The sequence below is a fragment of the Amblyomma americanum genome, chromosome 10 (assembly GCF_052857255.1).
Source record: "Amblyomma americanum isolate KBUSLIRL-KWMA chromosome 10, ASM5285725v1, whole genome shotgun sequence".
Taxonomy (NCBI): Eukaryota; Metazoa; Arthropoda; class Arachnida; order Ixodida; family Ixodidae; genus Amblyomma; species Amblyomma americanum.
In genome coordinates, this window is record NC_135506.1 from 29,958,223 (window position 1) to 29,976,779 (window position 18,557).

Genomic DNA, 18,557 nt, shown 5'->3' on the forward strand with positions numbered 1-18,557 from the left:
ATTGTTTCTTGTCAGGCGGATCTGGCAGACTTGAAAAAATTTACTCAACCGCAAAGCTCCGAAAACTGGCAATGAGTTATCGCTTTTCACTAGTGTAATACGCAGCGTAGAGCTCAGATTTCATTTTCTTGTTAGAACTGCTATAGGTTAATTAAAACGTTACACGGCAAAAGCTACGTAAAAGACTAACGGCCAACATTAGCTCTCAGAATAACACAAGCCTTGTCGTTCCATGCGGACAATAACCCTACTATTTAGAACATGTGGCAATGGAGGCAGTGGCTGTGACCACTCAAGACATACCAGCTTTTGAACTGTGAAATTAAGGCAGCATCCTAATTGCCCGCCAAACGTGCAACGGTGAACTAAGGCCGCCTTTTTCTCCGGGAAACAAAAGAAAAGCACATTATCCGAAAACTTACACAACTTCGCCGTCCTTCTCGTGGGGTTCGCTGTCTCGGCCGAATATGAAGTAGCTACGTCCCTTGGTGAGGTCGGCCGTGTTGCAAAACTCCCTCGCCACGAATACTTTCACACCCGTCATTGCGGAGGTGCTGTTCTCAGCGCCTGCACAGGTTACGATTAATTAGTGTCGTTCACGTGGCAACAGGCCACTAGCAGTTGACGACAGGTTTTTCTCCAAGTGACAACAAATTTGTTAGCGCTTGATGACACTGCCGTCATTCATCGAGGCAGAGAAATGGCAGAGATAACCACATAACCGAGGGATAACCATATGTTGACCCTTGCATGAGAAGTGCTCAAAACTTTCTTTTATAACATTTCAGATAATAATAATAATAATAATAATAATAATAATAATAATAATAATAATAATAATAATAATAATAATAATAATAATTGGTTTTGGGGGAAAGGAAATGGCGCAGTGTCTGTCTCATAAATCATTGGACACGTGAACCACGCCTGGGAAGGGATAAGGGAGGGAGTGAAAGAAGAGAGGAAGAAAGCGGTACCATAGTGGAGGGCTCCGGAATAATTTCGACCACCTGGGGATCTTTAACGTGCACTGACATCGCACAGCACACGGACGCCTTACCGTTTTTCCTCCATAAAAACGCAGCCGCCGCGGTCGGGTTCGAAGATAATGCGCAAGAATCACAATCCGTGACAGAGCAGACGGCAAAGAGTAGGATAACATGATTGAATACGATGGAGAGTCACATGTAGTGATGTTGATTGGCCCCGTCACTAAATCAGCCCTTCACCACGTGAGCTCACTACCGCTGGTCAAGTCAATTAAAAAGCGCCTATACGCCGTCAGGATCCCCTGCTCGCTTCTTGAAATGGAGCGTGGACCGCCATGCTGCTCTCGACTAAACTAGGTGTACCCAAAGTTTTTGTTGGGCAAGAATGGATAGACTACACAACACATGTGTTGAAAACTAAACATTTTGACAGAGTTGCCTGTCTGGATGGGTTTGAAGACTTATAATAAACTGCGCATCTCCAACCAAAAATTTCCCATTCACCATTCACTACCTCCCTGCAGTGTGCCAGCGTGACTAACAGCCCAAACCCCACTCCCCCTCCCCCGCGCCTTTCGTGTCACAGCTGTCGTTCTTTGCCCCCCCCCCCCCACTCCCCTGCATACTTAAAAGACGCTAGCTACTGCCCTCGTCACCCCAGTTGAAGGAGCCGAGTCGGCTTCGAAACGTTGGGTTAAAGTGAATTTTTTGGTTGGAGATGTGCAGTTTATTTTAACACGTGAGTGTTGCGCTGAAGGTGACTGCCGAGAAGTGCGAATGCGCGCCTGTGTTTGCAAGTGAAAGCAAGCTCCGAAATATTTTCCCTTGCGGGGAGCCAGAAAGCGCACTGCCTCTTCACTTCCTCGGCTCACCGAATGTGAACGAGCGGGCTGACCGCACCCGGACAGATGAGCGAGGCAAGCGCCGTCATGCGTCGAGTTGCTTCATGAATTTGTGACAAGGGTTAACAAATACTTTTGGCTCCCGTTGTCGACGCGACGCGGGTGACCTCGGCGCTAGAACGGAGCAGAACACGAAGCCGAACCCAAACGGACATTGGCGAAACTCTCAGTTCACCCGTCCCTGGTGCCTATGTGCTGCGCTGCCGCCGGAGGAGCGCGTGTGTTACCAACAGCGTCTTTATGGCATGGAGGCTTCATGGTCCCGTGGTGGTAAAAACTGGCAATAGTTTAACTCTTCTAAGCCTAGTTAGACAGAAGCGGAAGCTCCATTACACTTGACTACGCTTGGTTAGACGCTTGAAATGTCCCGCAGGCGTTTAAGGCACACTGTAGGCCGCGCTCTCATCCGTGGCGAAATTGCATTCGAGAGCGGCGTCGCCTCCTTAAAGGGACACTGAGGAGAACTCTATCAATTTTTTTTTTTGTTAGCAAAATCTGATAGTTCGGCATTTCATGGCTTTGTTGCCTCTTGTCCGGGCGCGAAAGAAGCATTTATTTCAAAGAATTTTGGATTCGAAGTTGAAAAAGTTTTTTCCCGCCCATCTGATTCAAACTCAGGGAACTCTTATGACGGCACGGCAACTCTTATGACGTCACAGAACGAAGTGACGTGAATCGTGACGTAAACGCAGACTTCGTGATTTCTGACAGCTAGCGGTGCGGTGCGCAACCTTCTTTTGCAAGCCTCAGAGATTCGTGACTTCCATGAAGTAAGGAAAATTCCTCCAAGGTGGCGCCTCTTGTCCTAAGAAGTCATCACGCTTGTACTTGTGAGATTGACCTGTGGCGGCGATACCTGTATTTTGGTTCTTGCTATTTTCTACATTACAAGAGCCTTGTTCTCAGGAAAAGTGGCGTTTTTGTGATCAGGAGCTGCTATTCTATGGATACCAGCCAACTTCAATTTCTCCTCAGTGTCCCTTTAAACGAACGGCGTGTTACGTGCATAATCACGTGACCCCATCGGCAAAGCGGAGGTCGGAGCAGCGGCGCGGTGAGTCACGTTGTCTGACGTCACAGCCACACCTCTGGCGTTCCTCCCGCTGCAGGTTAAACTGCAACATTCGATGGCCGTTAAACGATTCGCCACTGCCCTGCGATGGCAGGCAGCCTGCAAAAAATACCGCTTATAGCTGCCAATGTGATAAGAAAAATGTTGCACAGTACCTTCTTTCACAACGCTGTCCACACGGAAGTCGATGTAACGGTAACCATTGACGATCCTGTTGGCAGACACCATTCCGATCCAAACTGAGAATAAGAGAAAAACCCAATATCTCTATCACAGTCTTGAATACACACTTCCGCCCAAAAGCTTTTATTTTTCCTAAATAACACTCAAGATAATACGTTACCGAAATCATGCTCCTGGCACGTGAGTTCGACTAGCTTCTGCCTTTTCTTCACTGTCGTTCCTGATCTCTCGACGTCAATGAAGGGCTCTTTCCTTGGGCATGCCGCTGAGAAAAGAACAATTTTGTAAAACTTTTCGTTGACAGAGAACTCTGGTTGCAACACTAGAAATATAAAAAGTCTAACAGGTATAATGCGACAATTCCTTTTTACAGCGAGAGCTGTAATAGCTTTGTACAAGCCGTTAGAACCAATTTAGAGGGTACAACAGCAGCCGTGTAACCTGTAACGCGTTTTTGTTTGTGGACACCAGTGTCACGTCCCTCAGAGCGCGTTTGAGGTGTCCACTGACCTAGGGAGCCAGTTATGCGCTTTTCCTTTCCTCGAAACCAATTAATGGCTTGGACTGCGAATAAGACAACACAGAAAACTGAATTCTATTTGCTTTGTGGAAGCGGGCCCTGGAATCTGTGAAGTGGGCCGGGAGCGCGATCCAACCGAACACCGCCAGCGTAAGAAGGCTGAGTATACACGTGAGCGTATAGACGACAAAACGGGACTGTGGAACGCCAAACCGGGCAGTCGCCTGTGAAAAGTTAAAATGGGCGTGCCACTCGAGACCTATCGGCAGGTAATACCAGTCTGCTTTCACTGATTGAGGCGCTAAGCCGGTAAGCTTAGATCTATCATTTTTTATAAATATAAATAAATATGGCGTCGCCTGAACCTATCAGGAAGAGATGAAATGAGAGAAATGTAATCGCGTACAATGCACTTGTTACAAGTTAACGAGGATAATCCTAGCAGCTGTAAATTTAATCTGACAGGCAGCTTTTTTCGCCCTCTTTCACGTCGCATGTCTTTGTCGATGTATCTACAATATTTAATGCGCCTCTAACAGCGAAGAAAAGTTCTGAAAGAATTCTATTTATCACACATCTCTGACACCACAGTCGTTAAATTTCGTGCAAAATCGTTCACATATGCTCTACGTGTTAACAATCGAGCCCCCTTAAGTCACTCTGTACTCCGTACGCAACGCAACCTAGCCAGTGCACTTAACGTCAGACACGTAAAGTACACAGTCTTTCTTGTATGTGCGTACAACAGTTGCCAACAAAAATTTGCGCCCTTCCACCACCGACGGGGAAAGAAATTACAGTCATACCTCTATCATCCTAGTGCAACGGAAAATCCTTACCATTCTCTGCGCCAGTGCTGCGACTCACTCTCGCACCAACTAGTGGTGGTGAACGATCGTCTCATCAAATGCTTTCATGAAATAAGTAGTGTAGGACGTCACAGTGTTACAGCGTCAGTGTTTTCTCTCATCCTAGCCGCACTCTGAGCCTCAAAACTCCCTTCAAGGTGTCTCCAACACAGTTACCCCTAGGAAACACCCACAAGGTTTAGAAGATCGGTGTCGCGCGTTGCGCCTGGTGTAAAAAAATACAGATTACACTCTCGTGTAAGACTGATGACAAAGCGATGCTGTTCGCAGCTCCTTTTATTATACCACGTGGTTACGCAATGCCCCCGAGGGCGTCTTTTTTTTTTATTAGTTGTCGTCCACTCTGACAGGAGGCGTCAGGCGTCCGTGGATGACACTACCGCGAACACAGCCATCGCTGCACCCGACGAACATGCCGTTGCGCACGACTAACGGAACAGCCTCCGGCTTAAATAGCATCGCTGTGAATAGACGTTTTTAGCATACCAGAGACGTACTACCGGAGTGGCTCCCCCTCACCCCAACAAAGCCACTGCGCATGCGCAAGAGGGGCCCGGTAAACCGGTATACGTCTCCGGTGTGCTAAAAACGTCTAATACTGTTTCGCAGCTGGCGTGTGACTCCAGACGTTTTTAGCCTACCGGAGAGGTATACCGGTTTACCGGGCCCCTATTTCGCACGCGCAGTGGCTCCCCCTAACCCCAACAAAGCCACTGCGCATGCGCAAGAGGGGTACGGTAATTCGGTAGTACGTATCCGGTGTGCTAAAAATGTCTAAATACTATTTCGCAGCTGGCGTGTGACTCCAGACGTCTTTAGCCTACCGGAGACGTATACCGGTTTACCGAACCCTCTTGCACACGCGCAGTGGCTCCCCCTCACCCCAACAAAGCCACTGCGCATGCGCAAGAGGGGTACGGTAAACCGGTATACGACTCCGGTAGTACATCTCCGGTGTGCTAAAAACGTCTAATACTGTTTCGCAGCTGGCGTGTGACTCCAGACGTTTTTAGCCTACCGGAGACGTATACCGGTTTACCGAACCCTCTTGCGCACGAGCTGTGGCTCCCCCTCACCCCAACAAAGCCAGTGCGCATGCGCAAGAGGGGTACGGTAAACCGGGTATACGACTCCGGTAGTACATCTCCGGTGTGCTAAAAATGTCTAATACTGTTTCGAAGCTGGCGTGTGACTCCAGACGTTTTTAGCCTACCGGAGACGCATACCTGTTTACCGAACCCTCTTGCGCACGCGCAGTGGCTCCCCCTCACCCCAACAAAGCCACTGCGCATGCGCAAGAGGAGTACGGCAAAACGGTATACGACTCCGGTAGTACATCTCCGGTGTGCTAAAGACGTCTAATACTGTTTCGCAGCCGGCGTGTGAAGCCAGACGTTTTTAGCCTACCGGAGACGTATACCGGTTTACCGAACCCTCTTGCGCACGCGCAGTGGCTCCCCCTCACCCCGACAAAGCCAGTGCGCATGCGCAAGAGGGGTACGGTAAACCGGGTATACGATTCCGGTAGTACATCTCCGGTGTGCTAAAAACGTCTAATACTGTTTCGCAGCTGGCGTGTGACTCCAGACGTTTTTAGCCTACCGGAGACGTATACCGGTTTACCGAACCCTCTTGCGCACGCGCAGTGGCTCCCCCTCACCCCAACAAAGCCAGTGCGCATGCGCAAGAGGGGTACGGTAAACCGGGTATACGTCTCCGGTGTGCTAAAATAGGTTAACACTGTTTCGTAGCTGGCGTGTGAACGAACAGCTCAACGAAGAAGCGTGCTCACCTTCGGCGCACTGGCACTGATCATTTTCACAGATCAGCTTCAGAAGGGGACTCGTGGATCCGGGCCCGTAGAATTGCGAACATGAGTGCACTGAAAAAATAGAAGACTGAGCTGTAAAATTCGAGGTACGTCGAACCTGCGTGTTTTAAGCACGATGGTCTTTATATCAGAGCTGTTTGGTAGCGTCAGTTGTGGCCCCCTCCATAGGACCCGCGTATTGAAGTCTAGTGGTCTAACTGAGCCAAAACTCGGAGGCTAGCTGATTGTCCTGCCACCTGCGGCGTTTAGATGAGCTTCTCGGCGCACTTCGAAACACGAACAAAAATAGAAATTGAAGTTGCAGGACGCCACCGACAGTTGACAGCCTGACTTAAAGATGGCGCCGCCGTCTGTTAGTCTCTGCGAAGTGGTCACAGGAACAGCCGGTTTAGAATCAGTTTCCCATTTGAGACGGTAACAAAAGCTCTGGTTAATGTTACAACTGGTGATGATAATGACAGTGATGGTGGTGATTTCTTTGTAAAAAACAGTATGTATTTTATTTATTTGCAGATGGCAGTATTATAGTTATTTACCCTAAGGGGGTGGGCATCACATGGGTTGAGGGTGCGTGAGTCAGTAAAACAAAAATTATTACAACAAGCCCATAAGTAAAATTTTCGCTATAATAAAATAGCGGCGCATATACTAGTTTCCACAATATTAAGTACAAAATGTTATAGAAAAGTCACACAAAATGTCATTCCATCAAGCACGGAAACATACACATATACACACTGCACAAAATGTGAACTGGCGCATAACGTTTTCTATATCACGAGACATAAAAATGCATATGCTTTTGTGCCTTTCATGTGCTTGATTTTTCCTCGGTTCAAACAGGCACTCTTCATAGCGGTCTCACAGAAAATTGTATTCCGTGCAAGACAACAAAAGGCATGAGTAATGAACTGCCGACCTGATTAACTGTTTCGGCAATGAAATTGTTTCCATATTGAAGCACATTTCGGTCGCACTTTTATCGTTCATCTTTCATCATATCACTTTTAGAACTTTGATCTGTGGCATGGAAAAAAGCTTGAGAGACACATAAGTTCACCTTTAGAGTGACGTCATCGATCGCAGTCATCGACACGCTTGTTGCCATCACATACTGCTTTATTACACATCATCGTCCATTAAATGATGACGCTAATTAATGACCCTGGTTAATTACCTGCTTCTGTAATGCAATTCGCCTACTGTGTGGTGGGAGATGCTCGTGCAAGGCCTCCACTTATCCCAATGAATGAACGTTGCTCATTGGGGCAGAGGTCCTCTACCGCACGCCCTTATATAAAAGGGTACATGCTAGAAGACAGTTCACTCTCTTTCTACTCTTATATAGACGTTCTCGAGTTTAGAGACTACTTCAACTGCTCATTTCCTTCCCTGCCCTTATAAAAATGGTCTGTAGACAGTATACAGACTTCTTATAGACTCTGTTGCCTTCCTTCAGATGTTTCTTTTTGTCTATTCATAGTCTATAGACAGCCTGTAGAAAAAAGCCTACTGAAAGTGTATGGCCATAAACAGATTGCCTGTAGACTGTCCATAAGATTTCTATTGCCTTTAGACTGTTCTCGAGGGTTTGTGTATACAGAGTCTATAGACTTTATAGACAGAAGTCTCGAGACAGTCTATAGACTGTCTCAAAAAGAAAATTTGTAAGGCTATACTCTCTCAACCAATCAAGATTTCCCAGTTATGCCGATTCCGGGATTTTTGCCTAACGGGATCTTAACATAAATGTCACACAAAATGTCACATAAAACAAAAAGACTCACTTGGGTTGTAATAGTCATACACCTTCACAACGGCAGACTGAACATTGTAGACCACATGCTGACGCTCTATTCTGAATTTGACGCACGTCGGGGATTCCCAAGGTATCTGTCAAGTGGTGAAAGAAAGCACACGTGATTTATCGAGATATTCTGCTTGTCATTTTTTTTTACCACGGACAGTGCTTGTACTTGCTCACCTTGTCGAAATAAAGGATCACATTTTTCTCAGTCATTTCATACTTGGCCAAAAGGGAGTTGTTGGCTTCTCTTGCCTAAAAAAAAGAAAAGATTGGGGGTAAAAAAAATGAAGGCTACTTCTCATTGTCAACGCCATATTATAGGCACATGTACACCAATACGGTATCAGTAAATATGGTATAAAACGAGCTGCTAATTAAACAACCCTGGCTGCTTGATAGCTTCGCCACGCTTTTTTTTCACTTGCCACGCAGCTATAAAGGAAGCTTTAAGCAAAGACGAAAAGAACAGCTATAGAGGGCGCCACCTTCGATTAGAATGTGGCAAGCCACTGTACTGCCATTTGGTACCATGGCAAAGAATTTTCAAATAAGGAGACATTGATGTGCTAGGAGTGTCATGAATGAAAAAGATAGTTTAATAAAATTAACATGCAGGTGAATACAATTAGGTAGTAGCGCTTGTACATTTTTTTAATGATGGACTTAGCCACAACGCATTTTTAAAGCTTTTTCAATGCGACTGCAAGGTTCACAGCAGCTCGGGAGCACATGTCCCTAATTCTCCATCGCTAAGTTCCTTCTATCTCGTGTGTGTCCGTAAATGATGCAGGAAGATTTCTTCGAGTTGATGACTGTCCCTTGCAGTATCAGAGCTTTGAGGTAAAGCTCAACGACCAGGGGGAATGTATATGAAGAGGCTGATGCATATAGCTTACCGCTTCCAGATCTTTTTCCATGGGTTTGAATCCACTGAACAGGCCAACCTCTATAACGGCCATGTTGGAATCCTCCCGGCCAATGTAGCTGAAAGGTTAGAAAGTTGGAACCGCACTTTGAATAATATGTGCTGAACACATTTGAAACGCAACAAGAAATTCCAAAATTAAACAGAAATAAAAGCATCCACCAAGCACTAGAAGCCCCTATTTCTGTTCTTTTTTGTGATGGTACAACAATATTTTTAAAAAGAGCTGTCTCACCGTGAGCACACTTCGATGTCGTAAGTAAGCTTGCTCTGTCGGGGTTCTTCCACTGAGACGGCGGCGGTGTCACTGTTACCTGCCAGTACAAATATAAAACAAAATTAAACAAGGAATGAGAGCTAGCACGCATACGCTATTCACTCAGAGCTTACTAAACCAGCTTAAGGCCGGAGATTTCATGTAAGTTCATTGAACCATATACATTTAAATGGGAATTGTAGAGAAATTCTTGTCTGGTAACATGTGCGCATGGTTGTCAAGCAAACTCCTTTCCTTACCGCTGTCCGCAGAGTTCACCGCTATATGAAAAGCGTTGAGCAAAACAAACATTTACCATCTATATCCAGGCCGAGGGTGCAAACATGAAATGAACTCTATGAACGGTGCAGCACGTTCTAGGACCGCTCATAGATACTGCTAGCCGAGCTCGAGCATCGGCCAGATCCCTTGGATGCTGGATTTGAAAGCACCTTCACCTGGCTCTGTTCTTCAGGCTGCGCATCGCGCCTGGTGTCTCCCTGGCTGCTTTCGCAGTTTGAGGAACCGTTGCCATCCCTCTCCGCTTTAGGTGCGTTGCATGCCGCCGTGTTTAGACGCTTATCTTTTTCGTGCTCAGCCGCGCACTTAGCGCCCCTTGCCGCTTTCGCTGCTTCATGTGCCGCAGCACTCGCCCGCAGTCTTGGGCATCATCGACGCGTTCGGCCGCGCTGGCCACCTTCTCACCTTCTTGTGCGGCCACATAAATAGACAAGTGTATAAGCTGTCCATATATTTTCTCTTTTTTTTACTGACGTGCACATAAAAGGAGCAGTTGGTGCCCGATTGTGGCGCCGGCTACTACTCAAATAATCGGAGGAAAACACTCCGACTGGCGACATAACGCTCAACAAAGCACAGCTACAACAGGCACATTTCACAATACAAGTACTGATACAATGGACACGCCTGAAATGCTAACGTAAAATACAAAAATATATAAGTAATGATATTGCCTAATGACATAAAATGAAGAAATACTCTAAGCAATGGTATGTCCTAGAGTGCTATTTATAAAATCTATAGAACAGTCTGTAGACAATATAAATACTATAGGCAGTCTATAGACAATCGGTAAATTGATGACCATGCACTTTTAGTACACTTCTCTATAGAATATGAATAGACAAAAGGAAATAACTGCAGGAAGGCAAGTCTATAAAAGGTCAATAGAAAGTCTGTAGACGACTTTCATAAAGGATAGGCTTGCGGCAGTGTGACTCCTTTCAATTAATTTGAAAAGGGGACCCGACGCAGCGCAAAGCTCCCTCCCTCCTAGCCTCTTGAGGCTGGCGGAAGTGCCTTTGTATTTCCGCCTAAGTAAAGACCAACAAACGCCACCCCAACTTAAGACCTGGTAAGCCTTTGGCGACACTCTACCCACGGGTAGTGAACAGTAGACTTGATTTGACCGTTGAATTCCGGTCCAAGCCGGATGATTGGTCTTGATAAGCTGCTTTTTGATTGACAAAGGTTCCCCAAAATGCTTCCGGACGTTGCATAAGCAAGGAGCGAAGTATTTTGACAGCGAGAGGAGGGCAACCTTTTAGTGTACGTTTAACTAGTGTAAATAACGTTTGCTACTCTCAGTGCGAACAAAACAAGTTCCTGTTGTCGTTGTTGTTGTTGCCTCATATACGATGGCCCAAATACGATGTTGCTCATCGATTGCCTTCTCATCCTCTTCTCCAATCCGAGAGGCTACAATCTTGACGGGCATTCAATCCGATGCAATACGAAATGGAAAAAAGTTTTCTTTTTTCTACTCGATATTGTTCCAGATGGAGAACGCTGGCAAATTTCGGATCCTGTTTCGGGATCAGTTCCGCAGCAGTTTTGAGGCAATGTTTGATTTAGTTTGCTGAGAATGAGGGCTGAAAGCATTTCCTGCTTAATACGTTATGCAAAAAACCGTCGCCTGCTGTAGGTGTTCAACCTACCGCTTGAGAATTTGTCCCTATCAGGGAAGAAGGGGGCCGCTGGCGAGTCCCTTCTTCGTGATTCAGCCGCCCCTGCACAAAATAGAAATATAGGTTCAGATGTCAACACAAAACAAAACACATCCATCGACAGTAGTATAATCCACCAATCTTTGTTCAGGTACTCATACTGTTTGCCCACGTAACTCAATTCCCCTTCTTGTTGTCGCTCTTGAGATGAACTTAAAAGTTCAGTCTGAATGCGTAGTTTCTCAGGTCTAAAATTTCTTTTGGTATCCGCGTGCTAATTCTTCTTCCTCTTAAAGCATGGCACACGAAAGCTAGTCTTCATCTTCAAACAGAAATTACCGGCTCACAGTACTCTTTTCTACACAGTCATCTCACATTTAGTTTATCATCTGGGGGTGATAAACCTTTTATAGATCGATATTGCCGTGAGAATCATCAGAATCAGGCCTTACAACGTTGAGTGTACCAAGAGCATCCGTTCTTCATTCATATTAAAACTCTGACATTATTTCATTGGCCCTAGAATTGAAATTAGCATTGTTGATTTTTCGAGCTTACAGCAATGATAATGTCCTCAATGGTTTTCACCAACGAGGTTATCTAAAAAATAAGACTGGACTTTCTGAAGTCAATGATTTGCTTCTTCCAAAAATGACACGAATTATGCAAGACTGGAAAGTTTATTTCACAGCGATCTCACTATGGAATTCATTGCCTGCAATCAGCGAACCGTCCCGCACCTTACTGTTTTTTCGACACATCGATGAGGAATTATTTGTTCTCCATACTTAGAGTTTCTAAGCTTTACAGCATTTGCCTTCACATCAAATTCTTTTTCTGGTTGCCACAGTTAATTGTTTTCTCTGCTGCATTTCATACAATTCATACAATGCATTTCGTACTCCTTCATTCCCTGAGCCTGCACTGACAACCACATTTCCGGACCAAATGCCACTGTTGAATGGCATCCGCTACTGAGCCGGAGTTCCCGGGTTCGAACCCGACCGCGGCGGCCGCGTTTCGATGGAGGCGAAGCGCAAAAGGCGCCCGTGTGCTGCGCGATGTCAGTGCACGTTACAGATCGCAAGGTGGTCGAAATTTATTCTGGAGCTCTCCGCTACGGCATCTCTTTCTTCCTTCCTTCTTTCCCTCCATTCTTTATCCCTTCCCTTACGGTGTGGTTCAGGTGTCAGCCGATATGTGAGGCAGATACTGTGCCATTTCCTCTCCCCAAAAACTGATTTTCAATTTCAATGACATGCGCCATTTTCAAAAGGCCTTAGTTAATGATTTATGGTTTAGAGGGTTTAACGTCCCAAAGCGACTCAGGCTATGAGAGACGCCGGAGTGAAGGGCTCCGGAATAATTTCGACCACCTGGGGTCCTTTAACGTGCACTGACATCGCAGAGTACACGGGCCTCTAGAATTTCGCCTCCATCGAAATTCGACCGCTGCGGCCGGGATCAAGAGGCCTTAGCTAACCTTGTTAAGTAGAGAAATAACTTGCCTGTGTCTCGCGTTTCTTTTTGATGTTGTGGTAACCAACACCCTTTATAATGCCTCAGGCCTTTAGGGTGAAAATAAATGAACACATAAATTTGTAAGCAGAAGATTGCTACATATACCAGTGCGCACTTTTTACTCGGTAACCAAATGTTGCAATTTCTTGTTAATTCATTCACCATGTCAATATTCACATTACTAGGCCAAACATTCATCTATGAATACAAATTCTCTGTTTTTATTATGCTTTTTTCAATGAACAGAAGTTTTATTTTTGCGCTCCTCCTCACTGAAATAAGTTTAATAAACTGGTAAATACTTCAGCTAAGTACTCTTGTTCATGTAATATTTTACTAAACTGCCTGTTACAGAGCGACTCCACGTAGAAGCAGGCCATTAGGGTATGATGAGGGCGAGGGCTGGGCGATCCTTTACAAGAATTTCTTTAGATAATCTATAGACTGTACACCGACTTCTGTCTATAAAGTCTATAGACTATATACAAATCCTAGAGAACAGTCTACAGGCAGTACAAATCCTCTAGACAGTGTATAGAGAATCTGTCGATGTATGGCCATACACTTTTAGTACTTTTGTCTATAGACAGTCCGCACACTATTAATAGAAAAAAGAAATATCTATAGGAAGACAATAGAGTCTTTAAAAAGTCTATAGACTGTCTATAGACCATTTTTGTAAGGGGAAGCGCAGGTCCACCACACCGGACACCGTTACAAGGCCTCCGCATATAGCTACATTTTTTGTGTGCACTTTAGGAAAACTGCTCGTTAAGTTGCTCTAGTACGATCACGTGAAGGCACTTAACCAGTTCAAGTGCATACGTACATGGAGACCTCACTGGCTTCGCCTCAAGGTAGTATGGTGTCGTTGTGGGTGATTGCCTTCTAAAACCTGTGGTTAAGAAAAAAGAACAAAAGTGAGCAGAAATTGTTTGGCTGAAATCAGCTCAATTTTATTATTTAGCTAGGAACATTGCAATCGATCTGCTAAATTCTAGTTCAATTTTATTACCGACCATAAGCTATGTTAATACGTGGCTTAGTTTCCAGGCAATTTCACTATTAGGTGATTTGTAAGTGGCACAACTCCAGGTAATTTTGTTATACCTATGCAATACCACCAGCAAGAAGTTCGATCCCGTTAAATAAAATTCCTTTGGCAAGCAAATATTCACGGTTACTGAGGAAGCGAGTGAGGAAGAAAGACGAAGGAAGTGAATAGAAGCGATTTTAGATGCGTAAGGTGAAACGCCTCTGTGGTGAAGTGGGTTGCTTGGCGGATCTCGCTTGAATTGTTTAAGCGCCACTGTAACGGTTACCACAAATTCAAAACGCACTCCTCAAAAGCAGCAGTAACACCTGGTGGCCGACAGTGGCCCGCGTAAATAGTTATTGAAAGCTGCCAATCAGAAAACAAAAAGCAGTATAACCTCACCTCTCCTAGTAGTCTATAGAAGGCTAAACAGTTAGCTTAGATCTTGAGTCGCAGAGAGAGAGAAAGATAAACTTTATTCAATAAACTCAAGAGCGGAATTATATGTAACCACTAAATGAAGTCCAAGAGGAAAACAAAACTTTGTATAGACGTTCGATAATTTTTTTTTTCATTTAACTTATCCCCGTTTCTAATTCTAGACGGTTATGAATCCATTTCTGTTACGGTAGTTCAACTAGAACAATTCTAGCAGTGTATTTAACCGCAGCAACTCAAATAGTCAGGCGCAATTTCAATTATTTCACGCGATGCGCTAAATTCAGACTAAAAAGGCTCAACAGCTTATCGCAAAAAAACACTACTCACTTCGAAACCATGAGCCAACTGAACGACGTCCTGTGAAAGAAAAAGAAACGCAGGTTCATGTCTCGACAATGTTAACAGTATTTGATAATACAGAGGTACGGCAACTTACTTCTGCCTCCGCCGAACAAATCTTCGAGAAGTTCTGGAGGGAAATCGTCGAATTTTTTGGCCGTCTTTGCTGCCGGTTTGTGGATGTCAGCCCGAACCGTGATGTTGAACTAGGATGAGAGCGAAAACAATTCTAGTTTACGAATTGCTCAGCCAGTGGTTTTATAAAACCGGGCGCTAACCTTGCACAGAACTTCTGGTGGCACGACCACATTGTACTTCAACTTGACCGAGAGCAGCCCACTACCAGTGCCGCTGGCTTTGACGAACATTTTGCCTTTAATGTCGTGAATCTGCAAGGAAGCAGAACAGTCACCTGGTTACTGCACCCCTCGTTTTGTTTTCGCTCAGGGCTGCCGTTGATTTATTGCTGTATTTCATTCCAAGTTGCAATCAAAGGAAAGCTAAATTTAGACTACTACCAAACAATACGCAACATGCGCCAAGTCGTCATCGGTTTGACGCTTACGCTAAGCTATTCCGCTGTTTCTGTGGAGCTCAAAGGGTCCATGAAACGTTTTTCAAGATGGCTGTAAAATCCATGCTTTAAATAGAGTAAACGCTATTGAGTTTTCATGCCCCGTAAAAGTCCTCAAAAGTGAGCCGATAATTTCCAAATAATTTTTTAAGATTTTTTTTCCCGCGGATCGTGGCAACATCTGGTGTCACTTTCTTGCGAATTCTGCCTTCTGAGTTGGTTAGGCAGCCGTGACGTCAGCAATCATGGGCTGTCATTGGTTCACCAAAAACTCGCAGGATGCTCGTAGGCGAAGCAGACAAAGGAGGCGGCTGGAAATCTTGCTCTTTTCCGCTCATACCCCTACTGTCCAGACGTGGCGGGGGAGCGAACGGCAAAAAAAAAGTCCAAACAACCGAGCCGCGTTGCCGGATGACGATTCGGGGGAAGAGTGGTTCTGGACTGTAACCTTCATTTTTTTCTGGCTCGCTCTAGTGTATGAGTTGAGAGGGAAATGGCGGAGGGCAACTTTCAGTCCTCGTTATCTCTAGTGCTAGATAAGCCAGATCGAAAATTTTGCAAGAGGATGACAGGCATTGCATACCTATCAGCATTTCGTCACTTCTTACACTCGGTGAAAAACGTTGCAAGGACTATTTAAGTAGGCACTTGTGCTATTAATTGGAAAATGAAATGAAGTTAGTAATATTTTCCTTGACATTACCGGTGTACATTCATAGCATGAGGAAGCGCTACAAACGTGTACATTTTGTCGCGCAAAAGGCGAAAGAGCTTGCACTCGTAGGAAAATCAGTTGAGCGCGCAATACGAAATAGTGTGCTCAGAAACGACCACTCACGTCCACTTGCTGAAGGATGGCAGCGTTGTCACGCTTAAGCCGAATGCTTTTCTGGAAGCCCCGTTTACTGCTAAGGGTGACATTACACGTGAGGTCCACATTTGGCTCTCGAGATTTCAGAGCGAATTCCGTCAACGCTTCAAGGGCCACCACGGTGTCCTGAAAAATAAAGACACAACGATCACACCTTCTGGAACACATTTAAATAGAGCAAGAAGTGGATTAGAGGAACCACTTCGCCCCTCTTCCTCGAAGAGATGCGCGTCTCGTCGAGATGAGCGCAGCGGTAGGCTATCACATTAGAAAGGACACGGGCCGCAAGCTGTCACTCGCATTCATGTTAGTCACCCCTAGCGTGGTTTCCAGACAACTGATCGGCACGGTACATTGGAGAACCCCACAGGTATTTGCCCGGATCCATCCACCTCGATGACCTTCATAACCCAGCTTAGTGCCGAAGCATCGCAGCAGCCAAGACTAATAGTATGTGACAGCTGTATCTTACCGGTATTCGCGTATGGGCGGAAACGTGGGGGCAAACGAAAAGGGTTCGGCTTAAATTGAAGTAAACGCATTGAGCTGTGGAAAAAAAATGATCGGTGCAATATTAAGAGACCGGAAGCGGGCAGAGTGTGTGAGGGAACAAATGGGGGTTAATGACATCCTAGTCCAAATCAATAATAATAAATTGGCTTGGGCACGGCATGTAATGCGAAGGCGAGATAACCGCTGGTCGTTAAGGGCAACGGACTGGATCCCAAGAAAAGGCAGGTGCAACAGGGGGCGGCAGAAAGTTATGGTGGGGGGGCGATGTGATTAAGAAGTTTTTAGCCCTGAATCAGCAGGCACCAGCTCTATGAAGTGAGTAAATGAATTCACATGAACACCTAATTCGATTATGTGTTGACAGTACAATAGTCTTAGCAGCTGTTGATGCCTTTCCCCGAAAGTACCGTCACTTCCGACTTGTAGACGTCACTCGCCTCCAGCCAATGCCAATGCTCCCGTCTTTTGACGTCATCTCCCTCCAGCCAATGGGAACGCTCCCGTCTGGTGACGCCGCTTCCCTCCAGCCAATGTGCAGATTTTATAATCGACTGCGCATTTTGGCCCCATGCGGCTTAATACTACCGCATTAAAAAGAAATAACTGTAGGAAGAGGAGAATGTAGTGAGCGGGTTTGTCTGTTGCGGGCGTTCTTTCTGTTCGGGCTTCTAGTTGGATGTAGTGAGAGGAATGTGTGCTTCGACACACAAAGCGTTCTTTCAGGATCGAGACGGCTTCCTCGTGAAAACTTGCTCTATTCCTATACTTTTACAGCTCATGTACCCTGTTCTTTCCTTTCCAAACTTTTTCATACCTTCATGTAAAGGCCGCATCTCTTGCTCCATTAGTCACCGATTTCTAAGGAATCAAACTGTTTGCCTTAAAGTAAGTCAGTTTCCTCTTTTATTATAGCAAGATGCGATTTCGACACCGTCGCCCGAGTCTTCAACAACATCAAAACGACGCCACGCGAAGTCTTAGCGCATACCAGCAGAAAAGAGGCAGAGAAGAAATGTTGACCAGAGAACGCTTGTTGGCAACTGCCACCTTCCTACTAACGCATCTTCTCTCTCCCTTCCCTACTGTCGATTTATGGTTTCTCGATTACTGTCATGTTATGGTTTTATGGTTTATGGGGGTTTAACGCCCCAAAGCGACTCAGGCTATGAGAGACGCCGTAGTGAAGGGCTCCAGAAATTTCGATCACCTGGGGTTCTTTAACGTGCACTGACATCGCACAGTACACGGGCCTCTATAATTTCGCCTCCATCGAAATTCGGCCGCCGCGGCCGGGATCGAACCCGCGTCTTTCGGGCCGGCAGCCGAGCGCCGTAACCACTCAGCCACCGCGGCGGCTGATTACTGTCATGTTACGATTTCCCGAAAAGTGAACCAACAATCCCATATTTGCACGTCATAAAAAGGCTCGCCTGTGTCGATGCGAAAGAGCCGGACGCCGAGCGATGCGTATTGAGCCAGTTGACCACTGTCTTGCTCGTTTCGATGTCGTTGTGGGCAAGTAGCGCTAGAAGCGCATAACCGGTGCCTTCGACGACCAGGGGACTGGCCTCCATTCCCGTGCTTCTCGTACTGAGCACTGCAAAGAACCGACCATGAAATGCTCACCAAAGCCTTTAGCAGAGTATATTAACCGACTTTGTTTACCATAGCTCGTGCATGCTGCAAACTTGAAAGCTTAATTTTTATTGGAGGTTTCTCACTGCTGCACCAGCCGCTCATTGTCACCGAGCCCACAATCAACAGTCATTCATCCATAGTTTGTGAATCAGAGTTTCAGTGCGAAAGGCTTTTGTAACGAACTGGCCACTCTTAAGTGTCACGCCGTGTCGCACTAGCGGTCAAACACGAAACCACTGTACGCGACTTGGCAGGTCCCTCTAGTGTAGCTGACAGAAGATACCGATAAGCATGACGAACCTG

The 18,557-nt window shown here is 45.7% G+C and overlaps 1 protein-coding gene across 6 annotated transcripts in view; it reads right to left on the reverse strand.

The window, feature by feature from the left end:
• Positions 1–18,557, reverse strand: part of LOC144106987 (complement C3-like) — a 74,184-nt gene that overhangs the window by 2,307 nt on the left and 53,320 nt on the right. For 3 of the 6 annotated variants that reach the window (XM_077639962.1, XM_077639963.1, XM_077639960.1), the window contains 16 exons: positions 18,047–18,213; positions 16,071–16,229; positions 14,937–15,047; positions 14,756–14,864; positions 14,647–14,676; positions 13,672–13,737; positions 12,830–12,889; positions 11,313–11,384; positions 9,334–9,412; positions 9,070–9,157; positions 8,351–8,425; positions 8,154–8,259; positions 6,328–6,417; positions 3,307–3,411; positions 3,119–3,202; positions 423–567 (listed from right to left, as the gene is read on the reverse strand). In XM_077639962.1, the coding sequence (XP_077496088.1) occupies positions 423–567; positions 3,119–3,202; positions 3,307–3,411; positions 6,328–6,417; positions 8,154–8,259; positions 8,351–8,425; positions 9,070–9,157; positions 9,334–9,412; positions 11,313–11,384; positions 12,830–12,889; positions 13,672–13,737; positions 14,647–14,676; positions 14,756–14,864; positions 14,937–15,047; positions 16,071–16,229; positions 18,047–18,213 (1,546 nt within the window). The remainder of the gene's footprint in view (positions 1–422; positions 568–3,118; positions 3,203–3,306; positions 3,412–6,327; positions 6,418–8,153; positions 8,260–8,350; positions 8,426–9,069; positions 9,158–9,333; positions 9,413–11,312; positions 11,385–12,829; positions 12,890–13,671; positions 13,738–14,646; positions 14,677–14,755; positions 14,865–14,936; positions 15,048–16,070; positions 16,230–18,046; positions 18,214–18,557) is intronic. The other 3 variants (XM_077639965.1, XM_077639964.1, XM_077639961.1) reach the window with 1 other exon arrangement.